We start from the raw sequence: 16,481 nt of genomic DNA, 5'->3' as shown, positions 1-16,481 counted from the left end.
GGGGCCCAGGGTCCCACTCGCAGAGAGTCCAATTCGCGGAGAGTCCAATTCGATCCTCTGCTGCCCCTCCCCCCACCCTCGTCCCGTCCCTGAGCCCTTCCCCTCAAGCCCTGTTGGCTTCATTCTTACCTTTACCCTTTGGGCCCCTGCCAACCTTCCTGGGGACATGTGGAGGGGATGGGGGGAGGTAATCTGGGGCAGCTTGTCCTGGGCCTCTCCTTCCACTAGAAAGTGGCTATATCCCTGCTGAGACCCCCAAGGGTACATCCAGGAAGTGCCCAGGCTGAGGAGACTGGACGGTCACATGCCCCTCCTGTCCAGGCTGGGGGCCGTGTCCTGCTGGGCAGAGGGCTGCACATGGCCTGGTGCTTCCCTGGCCCAGCCTGGGGAGGGAGGAGGCAGAGCCCCAGGGGCTGATGGATGCCCCAGCTGTGTACAGGCCAAGCCAGAGGGTCCAGGGGGTCCAGAGTGTCCCTCCGGCGCCTTCCAGAACAAGATGGTTGGGTCTGTGTGGTACCTCAGCTCTAGGACAGGAAGGTGGCCAGGACAGCATTTATAGGGAGAATTCCCTCTGGCCTGGGCTGTCCTAGAGCATGTCGCTCGTGTGCCTGGGCCATGAAGGCAGACAGGCTCTTTGTTGTTGGGGTCGTCTCTAGGTTTACATGCAAATGGGCCTCCTGGAAGCACCAGGAGAGACAGGACAAACCAGAAAGTCCCCTGGGCTCCTGTCCCTCCCAGAGCCCACCCTGTGCCAGAGCGGGTCACAGTGCCAGCCCAGCCTCTGCACACGCTGATCTCAGCCATTTGTGGGTCTTCTACGTGGACAGTCACAGGAGCTACACGCCTGCCCCTGCAGGGCCCCTGTCCCGGACGTGGCCCCACGCTGTGGATCGCTGGTCTTTGCCAGCAGAAAGGGTAGAGGGCACGCAGCAGAGCTGGGCCGAGGGGACGCCAGGGGATGATGAGGGGGCACCAGGGGCGATGAGGGAATGACAGAGATCAATGAGGGGGCGCCAGGGGATGATGAGGGAGCACCGGGGGCAATGAGGGAATGACAGAGATCAATGAGGGGGCGCCAGGGGATGATGAGGGACTCCAGAGGACGGTGAGGGAACAAAAGTTCAATAAGGGGACATCAGAGGGCGATGAGGGGACACCAGTTTATTGAGCAGCAGAGCTGGGGGAAGGGGCAGGATGGACCCAGCTTCAGGTCAGCAGCTACATGGTCAGTTCCTGCGGAAAAACGCAGAAGGAGAGGGTCATGTTGGGGGAAGTGCCACCACCCCCAGCAGAGCCAACAGCAGTTTCTGTCGGAGGCCCTCAGGGGCCGGGAAGGAGCTAGTGCTTGCTCACCATGATGGCATTGACGATGTCACTGTGGTTGTCTCTCAGGGCCCGCACAGCCTTGGCCCTGGACACATTGGCTTGGGCCATCACCAGCTCGATGTCGCGCAGCTCCAGCCCTGCCTCGTCCACCTGGGGTGGGGGGAGCAGGGGAGTGGCTGGAGCTGCCTGAGGCCCCTGGGCCAGACCCCTTCCCTGGAGGCAGGGTCCTCCAGACAGACCCCTCCCCCAGGCAGACCCCTCCCATGCAGGGTCCTGGAGCCCCTGGACCTCACCTCCTCCTCCTCCTCCTCCTCTTCCTCCTCACACTCTGGCCTCACCCGGGGCCTGGGTGCTGACTCAGGGACCAGGACAGAGGGCTCTGAGGGCACCTTGAACTTCTCGGCTGCAGCTTTGTGCACTTGCTGGGACAAGTCCTCAATCTGCAGCACAGGAGACAGCTGTGTCAGCAGAGCCCACACACTCCCTGTCCCCTTGTCCTCCCCATTCTGCAAAGCTATGGCCAGGACAGACCTTGGCCTCACCGAAGACCACATAAGTGTCCGAGGCCGGGCTCTTGAAGACATCAGGCTTGGCGATGACAAAGAGGATGTTCTTGGACTTCTGGATGGTGATCCTGGTGACTCCTTGAATCTGCCGCAAGCCCAGCTTTGACATCGCCTGGGAGCAGAGGGCAGAGTTGGGGGAGGAAGGCAGCAGTGCCCAGGGAGGCAAAGAAAGGCTCTACTCGAAACTTCCCAGTGACCCTGGGTGGTCGGTCCTTCCCTGTGTGCAGGAGGGGGCTGCCTCAGTCTGTACGGGCTGTCTGCATGTCCAGCCTCAGCTGTTTGAGGGCAGGTGTGTGGGTTACTGGCACTGACCCAATGGCCTCCTCATGGGTGGGATTTCATTAGCCATGGAGTGTGACGGGTCTTGGTAAGGACGTTCCCCTATGCAGACAGTCCCAGTCCTGGGGTCCCAGCAGAGAGCCCCCAGCCCACCTTTCGGGCCTTCTTCTCACTGCGACTCTGCTTGGCTTTGGCGATGGTCTCCTCACTGCTGCCTGTCGGGGCCTGGGGAAAGGTGAGGGCTGAGCATCTGTGGGTGGGTGTGGAGCCCTCCCAGAGGCCCACCCTCTCCCCTGGACAGGGCACCTGGGCTGGGCACTGCGTGGTCTGGGGTGCCGAGATGTCCTGCTCATCCAGTTCGGCTGATGACTCCCCGTGGCTGTCCGAGTGCTGGCCTGAGCCCGGGGCCCGAGGTGAGTCTGGGGAAGGGGACAGGTGTGAGGATGGCCTCTCCCTCCTAGGGGCAGGGCCTGGCCACACTGCCCTGCTGCCACATCAGGGCTAGAGAGAGCAATGCTGGCTCTCCATGCTGGAGCTCGGGGTCTGGGCCCTCCCAGAGGTCCTCCAGCCCAAGACAGCCGCACCAGCTCTGGGGGCCCCACCCCATGCTCCTCCTCACCTTCCTCCAGGCTGTCCTCGTCCTCTTGCTGCTCAGAGGCTGGGAGCTCTTGAGGGCCAGGTGGGCTTCGGGGCCCAGAGCAAGGAGGCACTTGGCAGGGGGGCGAGATCCGCAAGGCCAGGTCTTTGGCTTCTGTGGGGGCTGCCCTGGGGCTTAGGAGGGGAGAGTGGGGCGAGAGGCTGACCCGTTGCCCAGTCCCTGGAGGCTGTGAGGTTCCTGAGACAGCAGCAGCTGCTGGCTGGGCTCCTGCCTCGGGCTGTGGGAGGCCTGGAGAACCTGGGGGCTCCTCGTCCTCCACGGAGTCTTCCTGGGGTCCCTGGCACGGGCAGGGGGCAGGGGGCTCCAGTGGGGGTGGGGATGCCCTGGCAAGGACGCCAGGAGTAGAGGTGTCAGGGCCTGGGAGCCTGTCCTGGGGAGCACTGGGCAGGTTCCTGGAAGGGCTTTCTGGGGGCTGTGGCGAGGTGGGGCTGATGGCCCTGGGTGCTGCCTGGGGCTGCTCACCACTGTCCAGGCCCCGAGCAGGCTCCGGCTGCTGGGAGGGTGGTGTGGACATGGGGGCAGGCTCTTCAGGACAGCCTCTGTCCAGCCCAGATGCAGTCCCTGCTGGAGACTCTGGGCAGGAGTCCAGACCGGCCTCTGCGGCCACAGCTGTGGGAAGCCTGGGTCCAGGAGTGGGCTCTGGGTCCCTTCCCTCCCTGGCGGGGCTCAGGGGCGGTGCCTGGTCAGCCTCAGGGCAGGCAGCAGGACATGCCTCAGGAGCTTCCCCTGCATCTTGGGGTGCTGCCCCAGGTCCATGTCCCTGTGCCGGTGGCTTAGGGCCTCCGTCCCTCTGGTTCTCAGCCCCCAGGGCCTCCTCTGGAGCTGAGTGGGGCTCAGCTCCATCACCTGTCTGCACCGGGGCTTCCAGACATGACTCCCACTCGGGCACAGAAAGGTCTTCGGCTAAGTCCTCCCCAGCACCAGAGGCAGGCTCGGGAGCAGCAGGGGCCTCCGTGCCCAAGGTGGGACAGGCATCTTCATGGGAGGCCCAAGGGGCCTCTGCGTCTTCAGCTGGCTCTGGGTCATCCTGCTGGACCTGGTCCGAGGCAGGAGGCTCCACGCCTCCAGGGAGGGCTGCATCCTTCTCGTCAGGTGCTGGCCTCAGTCCTAGCGCCACACCCACTTCTTCCTGGGCCACGGAGGCCACGGGCTCTGTCTCTGGGGCACAGCCTGCTTCTGCCTGCAGGGCCTGAGGGGTGACCGCGGCTACAGGCTCCTGGCCTGAGGAGGGGCCTGCATCTGGCAGGGGCAGAGGTGCTGCCATGGCGTAGTCCTCTGGTAAGGGAAGACCCTCTTCAGCCTGCGGGGGCATGGGCGTGGCTGCAGTCCCAGGCTTTGGGCCTGAGGGGAGGCCTGGCCCTCCTTCTCCTGTCAAGTTCTGAGCAGGGTCTGGGCACAATGTGAGGCTTGCTTCTTCCTGCGGAGTTGCAGGTGTTTCTACAGTGACAGGCTCCCGGGAGGGCTGAGGCGTCGCCCCGGCAGCAGGTGCCTGTCCAGCGGTGGAGTCTGCTTCTTCCTCCCCAGCCTGCGTGGTCACCCTGGTAGCCGCCTCCACCGGGAAGCCTGGGGCTGCCTGCAGAGTGTGAGTGGTCACAGTGGCAGCAGATTCCTGGCCTACGACGAGGCCCTCTTCTGATATTTCCGAAATGGACTCCTGGCTTTGGGTGAGAGGGGCCTCTCGCCCTGAGACCTCAGGAACAGCCTCTGGGCCCCGGAGTGCGGCCCCCTCCTGAGCCTGCGACCCCTCGGCCCCACCTCCGCCCTCCTCCTCTGCCTTGTGCACGCTGTCCGGGGGCAGGGCGCTGGGCTGGGCGTGCGGCTCCCCACTGTACAGCCTCTCGTCGTCCGCCCCTGTGTAGGAGGTGGAGTCCGAGTCAGAGCAGGCCCCGGAGGTGTCATCTCGAAAAGCAAAGGCTTCGTCCATGCCCTCCATGATGGACAGGTCAGACAGGGACTGCAGGAAGGAGGCGGATGTGGTGTCCTCCTCACCCTCCCCGGCCAGGTCCCCAGCTGGGTCGGGAGCCGCGACCTCTTCCTCTTCCTCCTCTTCCTCCTCCTCTGGGGGCAGTGGCGTCACCTCCACCTCTTCCACCTGGAAGATGAGGCTGCCCTGGAAGGGCAGGAGGGCTGCAGGGATCATTGGGTCATTGGCCAGGAAGTCTAGGTCGAAGAAGTGGCCCTCCTGGCCCCAGGAGGAGTCGCTGTCTGCTGAGAGGCTGGACTCGGAGGACGGGGGCCCGGGGGGCCCGGCAGGGTGCAGCTCTCGTTCGTCCATCACGGACCCCGTGGGGGAGAGGCCCCAGCCCGAAGGGAAGTCCAGCCCTTCAGCGGCAGCCAGCAGGCCGAGGGAACAGGAGGGTGAGGAGGCCCAGCTGTCCCCATCAGCCGTGATGTAGGAGCCCGAGGGCGAGGCTGGGGGTGAGTCCAGCAGCTCTTCCAGCAGCTCCGCCTCCGAGTCCCAGGTGTCCCTGTGGGGCCCTCGGCCAGGGAGCAGGGCATAGGTGGTCTTGGTGGGGGTGGAGGGGGGTGTGAAGTAGGAATCAGGGTCTGGGGGAGGGGAAGGCACAGAAGGATCATCCTGAGAACATGACTCGGGAGGCGGGTTCAGGCTTGCTCGCCCACCACCCTCCCAGTCCCTGAGCGCTGGCTGGGCAGCCCTGGGTGACGGGAGGGCCTGGCACGTCTCCTCGCCCATCACAATCCGGGGCTCCAGGGTGGCTGGGAGAGGAGCCTCGGCGGGCAGAGCCTGGGGGGGCAGGCCCTCCGGGAGGAGCGCTGGGCTCGGGCTGCCCTCAGCCGGGTCCGCCCAGGCTGGGGGGGCCCCATGGGGCCCTGCATCCCAGCTGGCCCCCTCGGGCTGGGGCCGGGTGCCCGGCTTGCTGGGCAGGAATGTGAGGGCCAGGGGGCTGGGCCCTGGGGTCAGGACATGGGGCTCCCGCCGGTCCCCTCTTGGGATGGTGGCAGCAGCTGCATCGCAGGAAAGATCTGTGGAGACAGAGAAGGACATGAGGCGCCCTGGGACGCACCTCAAGGCAGGGGCCAGGCCAGGGGAGGTGGATTTCCCAGGAAAAGGGCTCAGAGGAGAGCTGAAAGGGGGGCCGAGGAAGGCAGGGAGGAAAGGAGCAGAGGCCGTGCGGGCTCTGCTTGAGGGAGACGTCCCAGGAGTTTTGACAGGGCAGACAGCAGCTGATGGTGGCTTTGCGGAGAGCTTTGAGGGAAGTGTTGTTGGGTGTCATTAAAGGACTTGCCCGGCAGCTCTCTCAGGGACTCTTCAGCAAAGACGCAGCTAGCATTTCTGTCTCTTTGCCTGTTTCTTTCCACACAATCAGTGCGGTGCAGCTGGGCTTGGCAGGACAGGCAGTGATCAGAATCTGACCTCCCGCCAGAGGAACACGTGAGGGAGGCAGGGGCTCGCAGGATGCATAGCTCTGGAGCATTCCGGGTCGCACCCTGCTGTGAGGTGGAGGTCTCGCCTCTCTGGCTCATCTCACCTATCCTTGCTGCCTATACTTAAGGCCACCCTGTCAGGGGCTCACCGAGGCTCTACCCCTGACCCTGCTCCCCTCCCCCCTCTCTGTGGCGAGAGAAAAGGGGAAGCCAGGGGTCACCGCATGCGGCCAAGTTTCTAGAGAGCAGAGATGAAGTGTCCACCGAGGCTGAGTTGGAGCATCCAGCCAGAAGGGCAGTGGTGGGCAGGGATGGTGACCATGGAGTCCAGCGAGAGCACAGGACAGCTGTGCAAGAGCCAGTGGGTGCCTCTGGCGGAGTCTTCTCCATGGTGACGGCCACCCCATGGTGAGCACAAGACCCCTCTCCCGGGCTGGGAGCGCCCATCCTGCCCTGCGGCCCATCTCTGGGTCCCTGGTGCACCTCCCCCCGCAGACCCCAGGCAAGACCTCACCATCAGGCCACAGTGCTCAGTAATGCCGGGCAGATACTTCCAGCTGAGAAACGACTCCACAAGCACCAGGAAGTAACGTGCGAGGGTCAGAAAGGACTTAGGGGACCAAGGAGGTGGAGGAAAACCCCTCTAAAGTTGCAGCACACACCACACCACTGTGGTTTTCTGCCTCCTGTTCTCTTACTGGCCCGTGTTTTATCACAGGTGAGATCACACTACACAGTTTTGAATCTAGATGTTTGCACCCAGCATAATCTCATGTTTTTCTGTGTGCTTCAAATGCTCACAAGCCTCATTTTTAATGTCTCTGTGACATGCCCTCCCTCACCTGGACCAAGGCCAAGAACACCTCTGTTTGAAGCATTGGACTAAGGCCCTCCTCCCTCCAGAGCCCAGGCCAAGTTCTGCCGGAGAAGCAGGGAGGGGCAGCGCACAGGGGCTAGTTCTCTGGCCTGCAGGTGCCTGCCTGGTGATTGTTGCTCTACCATACTCACTAGTGACAAGGAAAGCATCCCCTACACCTCAGCTTTCTCATCTGCAAAGTAGAGCCAGGATTGGAGGTAAAGCTGAAGAAGGCGGTGGCCCCCTTGCCAGGCTGCCCCATCTGCCCTCAGCAGCGTCAGAGCCCAGGGCCCTCAGCCACCAGCTGGGACTTTTCACTCAAGGGTTTTGCTGCTGGGATGCTGGGGCACCCAGAGAGAAGGGGGTCCTTTGGGTCCACGAATGCCAGACACCCAACACCAGCAGTGGGTGTGGCTCTGGGGCATCACTGGATGCCCTGAGGTTGGGTTCTTGGCTCTGGCCCCAGGCGTGGCCCCCAGGGCAGGGGAATGGCAGAGCTGGGCCAAGGGCGGAATGGAAGGGAACCAAAGGCTAAAGGATTTTGTAACTCATTCAAGGTCACCACACAAGCCAGAGCAGAGCCAGCACGGGACCCTGGGTCCGGGGAGTCCAGCCTGGACTGCCTGCCTCCCACTCAGAGTAGACCCAGCAGCCTGTGTCCCCTTTCGGTCAGGCCCCAGGACCCAGCACTGGTCCCATTGCCAGGTGACTTTTCGTCCACAGCAAGGTGCCCTTGGCCCTACCCAAACCACACATGGCTGACCTCCATGGTGGGGCCATCCAGGCTCTGACTGTCCCCAGGTCCAGGTGGACACATCAGCCTCCACCAACGCTTGCTGACCCAACCTCTCCAAGGACCACCGGGGCCACTGCTAACCAGGCCACCTCCCCCAAGGCCTCCCACCTCCCAGACTCAAATCCTCCCTTTTCCTGACAAACTGGTCCTGCCTCTGAGCTTCCCCAGGCTCCAGCCAGTCCTGCTCCTCCCTCCAGAACCATGACCAGTCCTGGCCCTGGATAGCCTGGGGTGCAGCTGAGGACATTCCCGGTGGGCACCTTCAGATACCCGCTGCCCCCCACACCCCCAACCCACCGCCTTTGGTCCAGAGCAGCCCAACCCCGCCAGGTCGGCAGCATGGTGCAGACAATGGGGAGCAGCGGACAGGACACAAGCCCCCACGACCCCCGGGTCAGAGGCCAGGGACGCAAGCCCCATGTGGCTTGTGGCTTGCGGAGGGCACTCCCTGCGCCCCCCACCCTTACCTGCGATTCTGGTGAGGGGGAGGGCAGAGTTCATGTGGAGGGAAGGGCAAGGCCGGAAAGAGCCCGAGAGGGGACAGCCAGGTGGGCGAGGAGGATGGGAAAGGGAGAGGGGCCGGTTAAAGGAGAGGGATGGAGCGGGAACCCCGGCTGGAGGGGGGAGCGGCCGGAGGGAGGAGAAGAATCGGCGTGACCTCACCTGTGCGGGGCCCGGGTCCGCCCGCTTCAGGCAACAGCAGCTCGGCACGGGCAGCCTCCCCGGGCATGGCCTGGCCAGTCCCTCGCTCCCTCGGTCCCTCTGTCTGTCGGTGCCGCCGCCCCGCCGAGCCTGCGCGGCCGCCGCCCCTCGACCAGGCGGTGGGGGGAGTGGATGACGTCAGCGCGGCCCCGCCCGCCCGGCACCCCAAGTGAGCGTGCGCGGCGCCCGGCACTGCGGAGCGCGTGGGGGGGCCCCCACCCGCCCTCACCCCGCCCTGCCGTGGCCTCCCTCTCGCGGTGCGCGGGTCGGAGGGGGCGAGAGGGACGCCTGCGCCCGGCCCCGCCTTTCCCGCAGCTTTCCACCCCTTTACGGGGGAGGGATTCGGGGCCAGTTGGAGGCCGGGCACCCCCTAGGGTAGCATCAACCCTTAGCTGGGAAGAGGCGGGGGTGTCCCCAGAACCTGGAGTGCAGAGGCCTGGGAAGGTGGCTGCGGATCCTGGGAGCGGGGGCTGGGAGCGCTTCTCGGGGAGGTGGCGGCGCAGACTCTCCGCGCCACCACCCCCGCCCCGCGACTCCCCGGCCCTCCCCCGCCCCCGCCCCACTCCATCTACCCCCCAGCCCCCTGCGGCCACCGCCGCCGGCTGACTGGGAAGAGGGCGCAGGGCCAGGGGAGGGGAGGGGGCCCCGCCCAGCCCAATGCCTCCATCCAAAAGGTGAGCTGGAGCTGCAGCTCCAGCGTGATTGGTTGATCGTTGCAGTCGTCGGTCTCCGTGGCAACCACATCCTGTCTCCATGGCAACTGGAGATGGAGCCGGCGAGAGCATAGCGGGGAAGGCGGCCAGGATGGGTCTGCAGGTCTCTCCGAAACTTGGTGATCTGATCCCCCCGCCCCCAGTTCTCTAGGCAGTGGAATAAAAAGGGAAGAAACGTGCCTCCCTCCATTCCTGTCAGCCCCCTTCGCCACATCTCCCAGGAGGAAGAGCAGCCCTTGGCCTTACTGAAATGTGCTCTTGCTTCCACATAGGCTGGTGCATCACCCAGCGTCACTGAGCGCTGTCCTCCCGTGCCAGGCACCGGGAGATGGATGAATGAGACATTGTCATCACCCCTGAGTGGGGAATCACAGCAGCCATTGTCACAGTCACGGAGGGAGCCTTCAGCATCCTCAGTCTTCTGCTGGTTCCAACTTCGAGCTCATGAAGCCAGGGGCTGCCCTCTGACTCCCTCTAAACCTGCCCAAAGTTCAGCACCATGTACCTGGCTGCCTGCTGGGCATCTCTCCCCACTGGATCCCAGGCACCAAACCCACCACATCAGTAGAATTAACATCAATTTTAAACAATCTCTTCCAGAAAACAGAAGAGGAGGGGACACTTCCTAACTCATCTTGTGTGACACGAAATATCCTGATGCCAAAAGCAAAGTACTAAAAACAAACAAAACCCACCCTCCCACAAACCCCAAAGAACAAAAATAAAAACTACAGATCAGGCCGGGCGCGGTGGCTCACGCCTGTAATCCTAGCACTCTGGGAGGCCGAGGTGGGCGGATCGTTTGAGCTCAGGAGTTCGAGACCAGCCTGAGCAAGAGCGAGACCCCATCTCTACTAAAAATAGAAAGAAATTATATGGACAGCTAAAAATATATATAGAAAAAATTAGCCGGGCATGGTGGCGCATGCCTGTAGTCCCAGCTACTCGGGAGGCTGAGACAGGAGGATCGCTTGAGCTCAGGAGTTTGAGGTTGCTGTGAGCTAGGCTGACGCCACGGCACTCACTCTAGCCTGGGCAACAGAGTGAGACTCTGTCTCAAAAAAAAAAAAAAAAAACTACAGATCAGTATCTCTAATGAATATAGACACAAAAATTTTCAATAAAATATTGGCAAATCAAATCCAGCAATGTATAAATGAATTATACACTATGACCAAGTGGAATTTATTCCAGGTATGCAAGGTTAGTTCAACACTTGAAAATCAATAAGCATAATTCACAACACCAACAGGTTAAAAGAGAAAAACTGTATGATAATACCAATTGACACAGAAAAAGCATTTGACATACCCAACATCATTCATTATAAAATTTTTTTTAGCAAGTTAAACTTGATAAAGATCACATACAAAAAACTTACAGCTAACATCATATTTAATGGTGAAAGACTAAATGTTTTTGAAGATTGGGAACAAGGCAAGGGTATCTGCTCTCATCACTTTTTTCAACATGTTAATATTACCAGAATTTCTAACCCCTGTAATAGGCAAGAAAAAGAAATAAAAAGCAGATTGACTTCTAGAATGAAAGTATGAGGAGTTCTGCTGACCAGCTTCCCAGTGAAACTGGTAAAAATTATTATTTTTTTAAATTAAAGCTTCAGTCAGGTGTGGCAGCTCACACCTGTAATCCCAGCACTTTGGGAGGCCAGGAGTTCAAGACCAGTCTGGGCATCAAAGCAAGACCTGTCTCTACAAAAAATAATATTTAAAAATTATTTAAAAATTTAAAAATAAGCATTCTGGTAAAGGTCCAAAGGGAAAACAGAAAAAGAAGAAACATCTATTCATGAACATCTATGAAAATTTAGTAAGCAAGGCAAGAATCTGAGTATTTGAACCAAGACTGCTTACTACTAGCCAAGGGAGGTAGACTCCACACGAGAATGATGCAGACAAGAACATGGGGTTCCCTCGTCCCCCAGATCCCAGCCAGAGGGGTTGCTTCCTGGGATGAGGAGGATTTCAGTGTTTCTCATCCTGCTCCTAGCTACCCGTTGCTGAAGCTAAGTCCTGGGTGAGTGTGGTTGAGAGGTGGGAAGTCCCTTTTTCCACATGGCCTCCAATTATGGAAGGGAGGCTCTACCTTGGGCATGGCATGCTGAGAATACTGGAACCCTGACAGCCCCCTCCCAGCTTATGGGGTTGTAGTTCCATGTCAAGAGAGGCTGCTGCCTCCCCTTCACTGAGTGCTTAGCTCCTAGAATGGGGATGTTACTCAGAAGCTCCCATTGAGCTCAGAGATTTTGCCTGGGGAGGAGAAGCAGGTTTTAAAAGATAGCCCCGATCTCTTTCTAGAGGAACTGACTTCACTTGAAACAGAGTATGGGGAAGTTTAAACCTAAGGGCACTCTCAAAAACAGTGGAGGTTATGGTGAAAGGCAATTGGAAGAAAATTTGTGGATCTAACGAAGCTTCAGCCTAGACTATAGGTTGGCTAGTTTGCAGGAGAAAACTGGGGAATAAGCCAGCTGCAGGAGCACTCTTGTGATTAGAGAAAACATCAATCTCTAATACTGACCTCAAAAACTATTGTATCCAAGGGGCCACAATTTGGATTAGTTTGTAGAGGAATTTATGGCCCAGAGCACTGTTGAAAACAATAGAGCAATCAGTGAAATTTAGCAGTGGCACTTAATGGAGTTTAACAGCTGGGCATCAGGGAAAGAGAGTAACAGAGCCCTACTGGTACCACTGTCCTTCCAGGGTAACTGTGGTCATACCCATAGCTGCACTTTTCTGAGAAGGAACATCAGAAGCTTAACACTAGGCAGGGTGGGGAGAGGGGTAGACTTCACTGAAATAATCCAGCTAGACACTTAAATAAACAAGCAAATAGGAATAACAAGCCCCAGAAGGGAGCAGGGCCAGACCAGTACCCAGAGTTGCTGTAATGTTGTTAAAACATCCACTTTCCAACAAAAAATTATCAGACACACAAAGAAACAGTAAAGTATGACCTGTGATCTGGGGGGGGGGGGGGGGGGAAAGCAGGCAATGGAAATGGTTTGTGAGAGCAATCAGATGTTGATTTAACAGAAAAATATTTCAAAATAGATATGTATGTTCACAGAATTAAAGGAAACCATGATTACAGAAGTAAAGTAAGGTATATGATGACACTGCATCAAATAGAGAATATCAATAGAGATAGAAATTATAAAAACCAATGGAAATTATGGAGTTGAAAAGTACAATATATGAAATAAAAAATTCACTAGAGAGGCTGAACTGTAGATTTCAATGGACAGAAGAAAGAATTAGTGAACTTGAAGATAGATTGATAGAAATTATAAAAACTGAAGAACAGAGAGAAAAAAGAAAAATAAACAGAGACTCAGAGAATGTGAACACCATTAAGCACACCAATACACACATAATGGGAATACCAGAAGGAGAGTAAAGAAAAAGAATGGAGAAGAAAAATATCTGAAGCAGTAATGGATGAAAACTTCCCCAATTTACTGGAAAACAATAACCTACATATCCAGGAAGCTCAGTGAACTCAAAGAGCATATATGAAAATAGATCCACACATTATAATAATAAGTTAATTCAGCAAGGTTGCAGGATTTAAGATCAATATACAAAAATAAATTATTTTTCTATAAACTTGCAATGAAAAATCCAAAATTAAAATTAAGGACACAATTCCATTCAAAATGGCATTAAAAAGAATAAAATACTTAGGAATAAATTTAACAAAAGTAGTTCAAACCTTATAATCTGGAAAGTCCAAAATATTGTTGAACGAAATTAAGGAATACCTAAATAAATAAGAAAGCATCCCATGTTTATGGATCAGAAGATTTAACATTGTTAAGATGGTAGTAATCCTTAAAATCTGAAGATTCAACACAATCCCTATTAGAATCCCAATTAACTTCTTTGTAGAAATTGATGAGCTGATTCTAAAATTCACATGGAATTTCAAGGGACCCAGAATAGCCAAAACAACCCTAAATAAAGAACACTTCCCAATTTCAATACCTTCTGTCATACAAAACAGAGACAGTGTGCTACTGGCAAAAGGACACACACATACACATCAATGGAATAGAACTGAGAGCCCCAAAATAAACACATATTAAATACATCTATGGTCAACTGATTTTTGACAAGGGTGTTAAGACCATTCAGTGTGGGAAAGAATAGTCTTTTCAACAATGGTGCTAGGACAACTGGATCGTCATATGCAAAAGAATAAAGATGACACTTTCTTGCTGAAATTTAATTGCCATTGTAACAGTATTAAGAGGTGGGGCCCTATTATCCTAAGTGAAGTAACTCAGGAACAGAAAAATAAATGCCACATGTTCTCACAAGTGGGAGCTAAACTGTGGATACACACGGGCACACAGAATGGCATAATGGACATTGGAAGACTCAAAAGGGGGGGTGTGAAAGATGAAAAATTACTTATGGGGTACAATGTACACTACACTACTTGGGTGATGAGTACGCCAAAAGCCCAGACTCTACCACCACACAATATATACATGGAATGGAATTCAACTTATATCACCTAAATCTGTTAAAACAAAATTTTAAAAAATTGTTTAAAAAGTGGTAAGGCCTTTAAGAGGTGATTAGGACATGAGAGCTCTGCCCTCATAAATGGATTAATGCAGTAATTGTGGAATGGGTTAGTTATCACAGAGTAGACTCCTGATAAAAGGATAAGCTTAGCTTCCATTTTTTCTCTCTTGCACATGCTTTCTTGCCATGTGATGCCTTCTGCCATGGGATGACCCTTGCTAAATGCTGGAGCCATGCTCTTGGACTTCCCAGCCTTCAGAACCATGAGCCAAACAAGTTTCTGTTCTTTATTAACTACCCAGTGTATTAGTCAATTTTGTCTTGCTATGAAGGAATACCTGAGGCTGGGTGATTTATAAAGAAAAGAGGTTTATTTGGCTCATGGTTCTGCAGGCTGTACAAGAAGCATGGTGCCAGCATCTGCTTCTAGTGAGGGCCTCAGGAAGTTTTTACCCTGGTGAAGGGGGAGCAGGCATGTCACATAACGAGAGGAGCAAGAGAGAGAAGGAGCAGTGCAATGGTCTTTTAAACAACCAGTTCTCACGTGAACTAATAGAGGGAGAGCTCACTCATTACCTTGGGAGGGCACCAAGCCACTCACAAGGGATCCACCCCCATGATCCAAACACCTCCCACCAGGCCTCACCTCCAACATTGGAGATCAAGTTTCAATATGAGATTTGCAGGGGCCAAATATTCAAACTGTATCACCAGGTCTGTGGTATTGTAACAGCAGAAAATGGACTAGACAAAAAAATGGGTACTGGGAAGTGGGGCTCTGGCTGTAACAAATACCTGAAAATGTGGAAGCAGCTTGGAACTGGGTGATGGGTGGAGGATGAAAGAATTTGGAGGAGAGGGCTAGAAAAATCCTGTAGGCCATGAATGGAGCATTAAGGGTGAGTCTGGGGAAGGCTCAGAAGAGAGCTGTAGGGAAAATCTGAATTTTTTTAGAGACTACTGTAAGTGGTCGTGACCAAAATGTTGATAGAAATATGGACAGTAAAGGCCATTCTGATGAGGTCTCAGGCAGAAATGAGGAACAAAGTGTTGAAAACTGGGGGAAAGGTCATTCTTGTTGCACAGTAGCAAAGAACTTGACTGAATTGTGTCCATGCTCAAGGCCTTTATGGAAGGCAGAACTTAAGAGCAATGAACTAGGATATCTGGTGAAAGAAATGTCTAAGCAGCAAAGCATTCAGGTTGCTGTGTGGCTACTTTTAACCGCATATGGTGAGATAGGAAAGAAATGACGTAAAGATACAATTTATAATTAAAAGAAAGGCAGAACCTTCTTGTTAGTATAGTGGTGAGTGAAAGAAATAAAAACAGAAAAAAAATTATTAAAACAATAGGAGAGAGACAGACAGACAGACAGACATGCACAGGCAGAATGGAAAGATGTGGAAAATTTGCATCTTGGCCACGTAAAAAGTGAAAAAGCCTATTCAGGAAAGCAAACAAAGGGGGTTGCCAAGAGGCTGTTTGGTAAGATCAGTAGATTTCTATCAAGACACTGGCAGAAAGTCCCCTGAAGGTATTTCAGAAATCTTAGAGGCTGCTCCTTCCATCAAAGGCCCAGAGTTCTAGGAAGGCAGAATGGTTTTGGGATGTGGGCTCCAGGCACCCTCCAAAGGCTCACTGCTCAAGGCTGCTTCAGGACTCTGCTCCCTGCATTCCAGTGTAGCACCCCTCAGCTGCCCCCGCTGTGGCTTGAGTGGGCCCAAGTGCAGTTCCGTTCACCACTCTGGACGGCACAAGTGGTTAGCCTTGGTGGCATAAACATGGTGTTGTCTGCAGGTGTGCACAATGCAGGAGTTGTGAAGCATGGATACCTTCACCTGGATTCAAAGGATGCTGAGGATAGCCCGAGGGCCCAGGCAGAAACATGCCTTCGGAGCAAAGCCACTGCAGAGGAGCCCTACTAGGGCAATGCCTAGTGGAGCCATGGGAACAAGGCCACCAATCTCCACTAGGGTAATGCCTAGTGGAGCCGTGGGAACAGAACCATCACTGAGCCCCCAGAACTGTAGAGCTACTAGTGTGCAACTCCAACCTAAGAGAGCTGAAGTGTGTGCTGGGCCCAGCAAAGCCACAGGGGTGGGGCTGCCTGAGGCCTTGGGGCACCAACACCAGTGTGGGATTCGGGACATGGAGTCAAAGATTATTCTCCAGCTTTAAGATAAAATTTTGTTCACTGTGTTGGGTTCTTGGACTTACCTGGGACCAGTTACCCCTCTTTCCTTGTCTATGTCATGTCTCCCTTTTGGAATGGAAATGCCTATCCGAGTGTCCCACTATTGTATTTTGGAAGTAGATAACCTGTTTGATTTCATAGGCTCACAGTGGAAGGACTCTGCCTCAGGATGAATCATGCCCTGAGTCTCACTCATATCTGATTTAAATGAAACTCTGGACTTTTGAGTTGATGCTGGATCAAGTTAAGGCTTTTGGGGATATTGAGATAGAATGAATGCATTTTGTGAGAAGGATGTGAGACTGGGGGGCCAGAGGCAGAAATGCTATGGTTCAAATGTCCCCTCCAAAACTCATGTTGTAATTTAATTGCCATTGTAACACTATTAAGAGGTGGGGCCTTTAAAAGGTCATTAGGTCATGAGGGCTTGGCCCTCATGCAT

At 55.2% G+C, this 16,481-nt stretch overlaps 1 protein-coding gene across 1 annotated transcript; it reads right to left on the bottom strand.

The window, feature by feature from the left end:
- Positions 1 to 1,180: 1,180 nt before the first annotated feature.
- Positions 1,181 to 8,598, bottom strand: NACAD (NAC alpha domain containing). The gene is made up of 8 exons (XM_069462384.1): positions 8,532 to 8,598; positions 2,791 to 5,814; positions 2,478 to 2,590; positions 2,325 to 2,396; positions 1,858 to 2,004; positions 1,620 to 1,766; positions 1,354 to 1,476; positions 1,181 to 1,233 (listed from the first exon to the last, which is right to left on the bottom strand). The coding sequence occupies exons 1-8, from the start codon at positions 8,596 to 8,598 to the stop codon at positions 1,219 to 1,221; spliced, it is 3,708 nt and encodes a 1,235-aa protein (XP_069318485.1). The 3' UTR covers positions 1,181 to 1,218.
- Between the last annotated feature and the right edge of the window lie 7,883 nt (positions 8,599 to 16,481).

The sequence above is a fragment of the Eulemur rufifrons genome, chromosome 29 (genome assembly GCF_041146395.1).
Source record: "Eulemur rufifrons isolate Redbay chromosome 29, OSU_ERuf_1, whole genome shotgun sequence".
Lineage (NCBI taxonomy): Eukaryota > Metazoa > Chordata > Mammalia > Primates > Lemuridae > Eulemur > Eulemur rufifrons.
The sequence above is the reverse complement of the archived record's forward strand: the minus strand, read 5'-3'. Positions and strand labels throughout refer to the sequence as shown.

Excerpts from the sequence above, each read along its gene's own strand:
- NACAD (XM_069462384.1), bottom strand. The coding sequence starts at position 8,598 with ATGCCCGGGGAGGCTGCCCGTGCCGAGCTGCTGTTGCCTGAAGCGGGC. Across the intron at positions 5,815-8,531 it reads CGGACCCGGGCCCCGCACAG|ATCTTTCCTGCGATGCAGCT; the intron begins GTGAGGTCACGC and ends CTGTCTCCACAG. Across the intron at positions 2,591-2,790 it reads CGAGGACAGCCTGGAGGAAG|ACTCACCTCGGGCCCCGGGC; the intron begins GTGAGGAGGAGC and ends CCCCTTCCCCAG.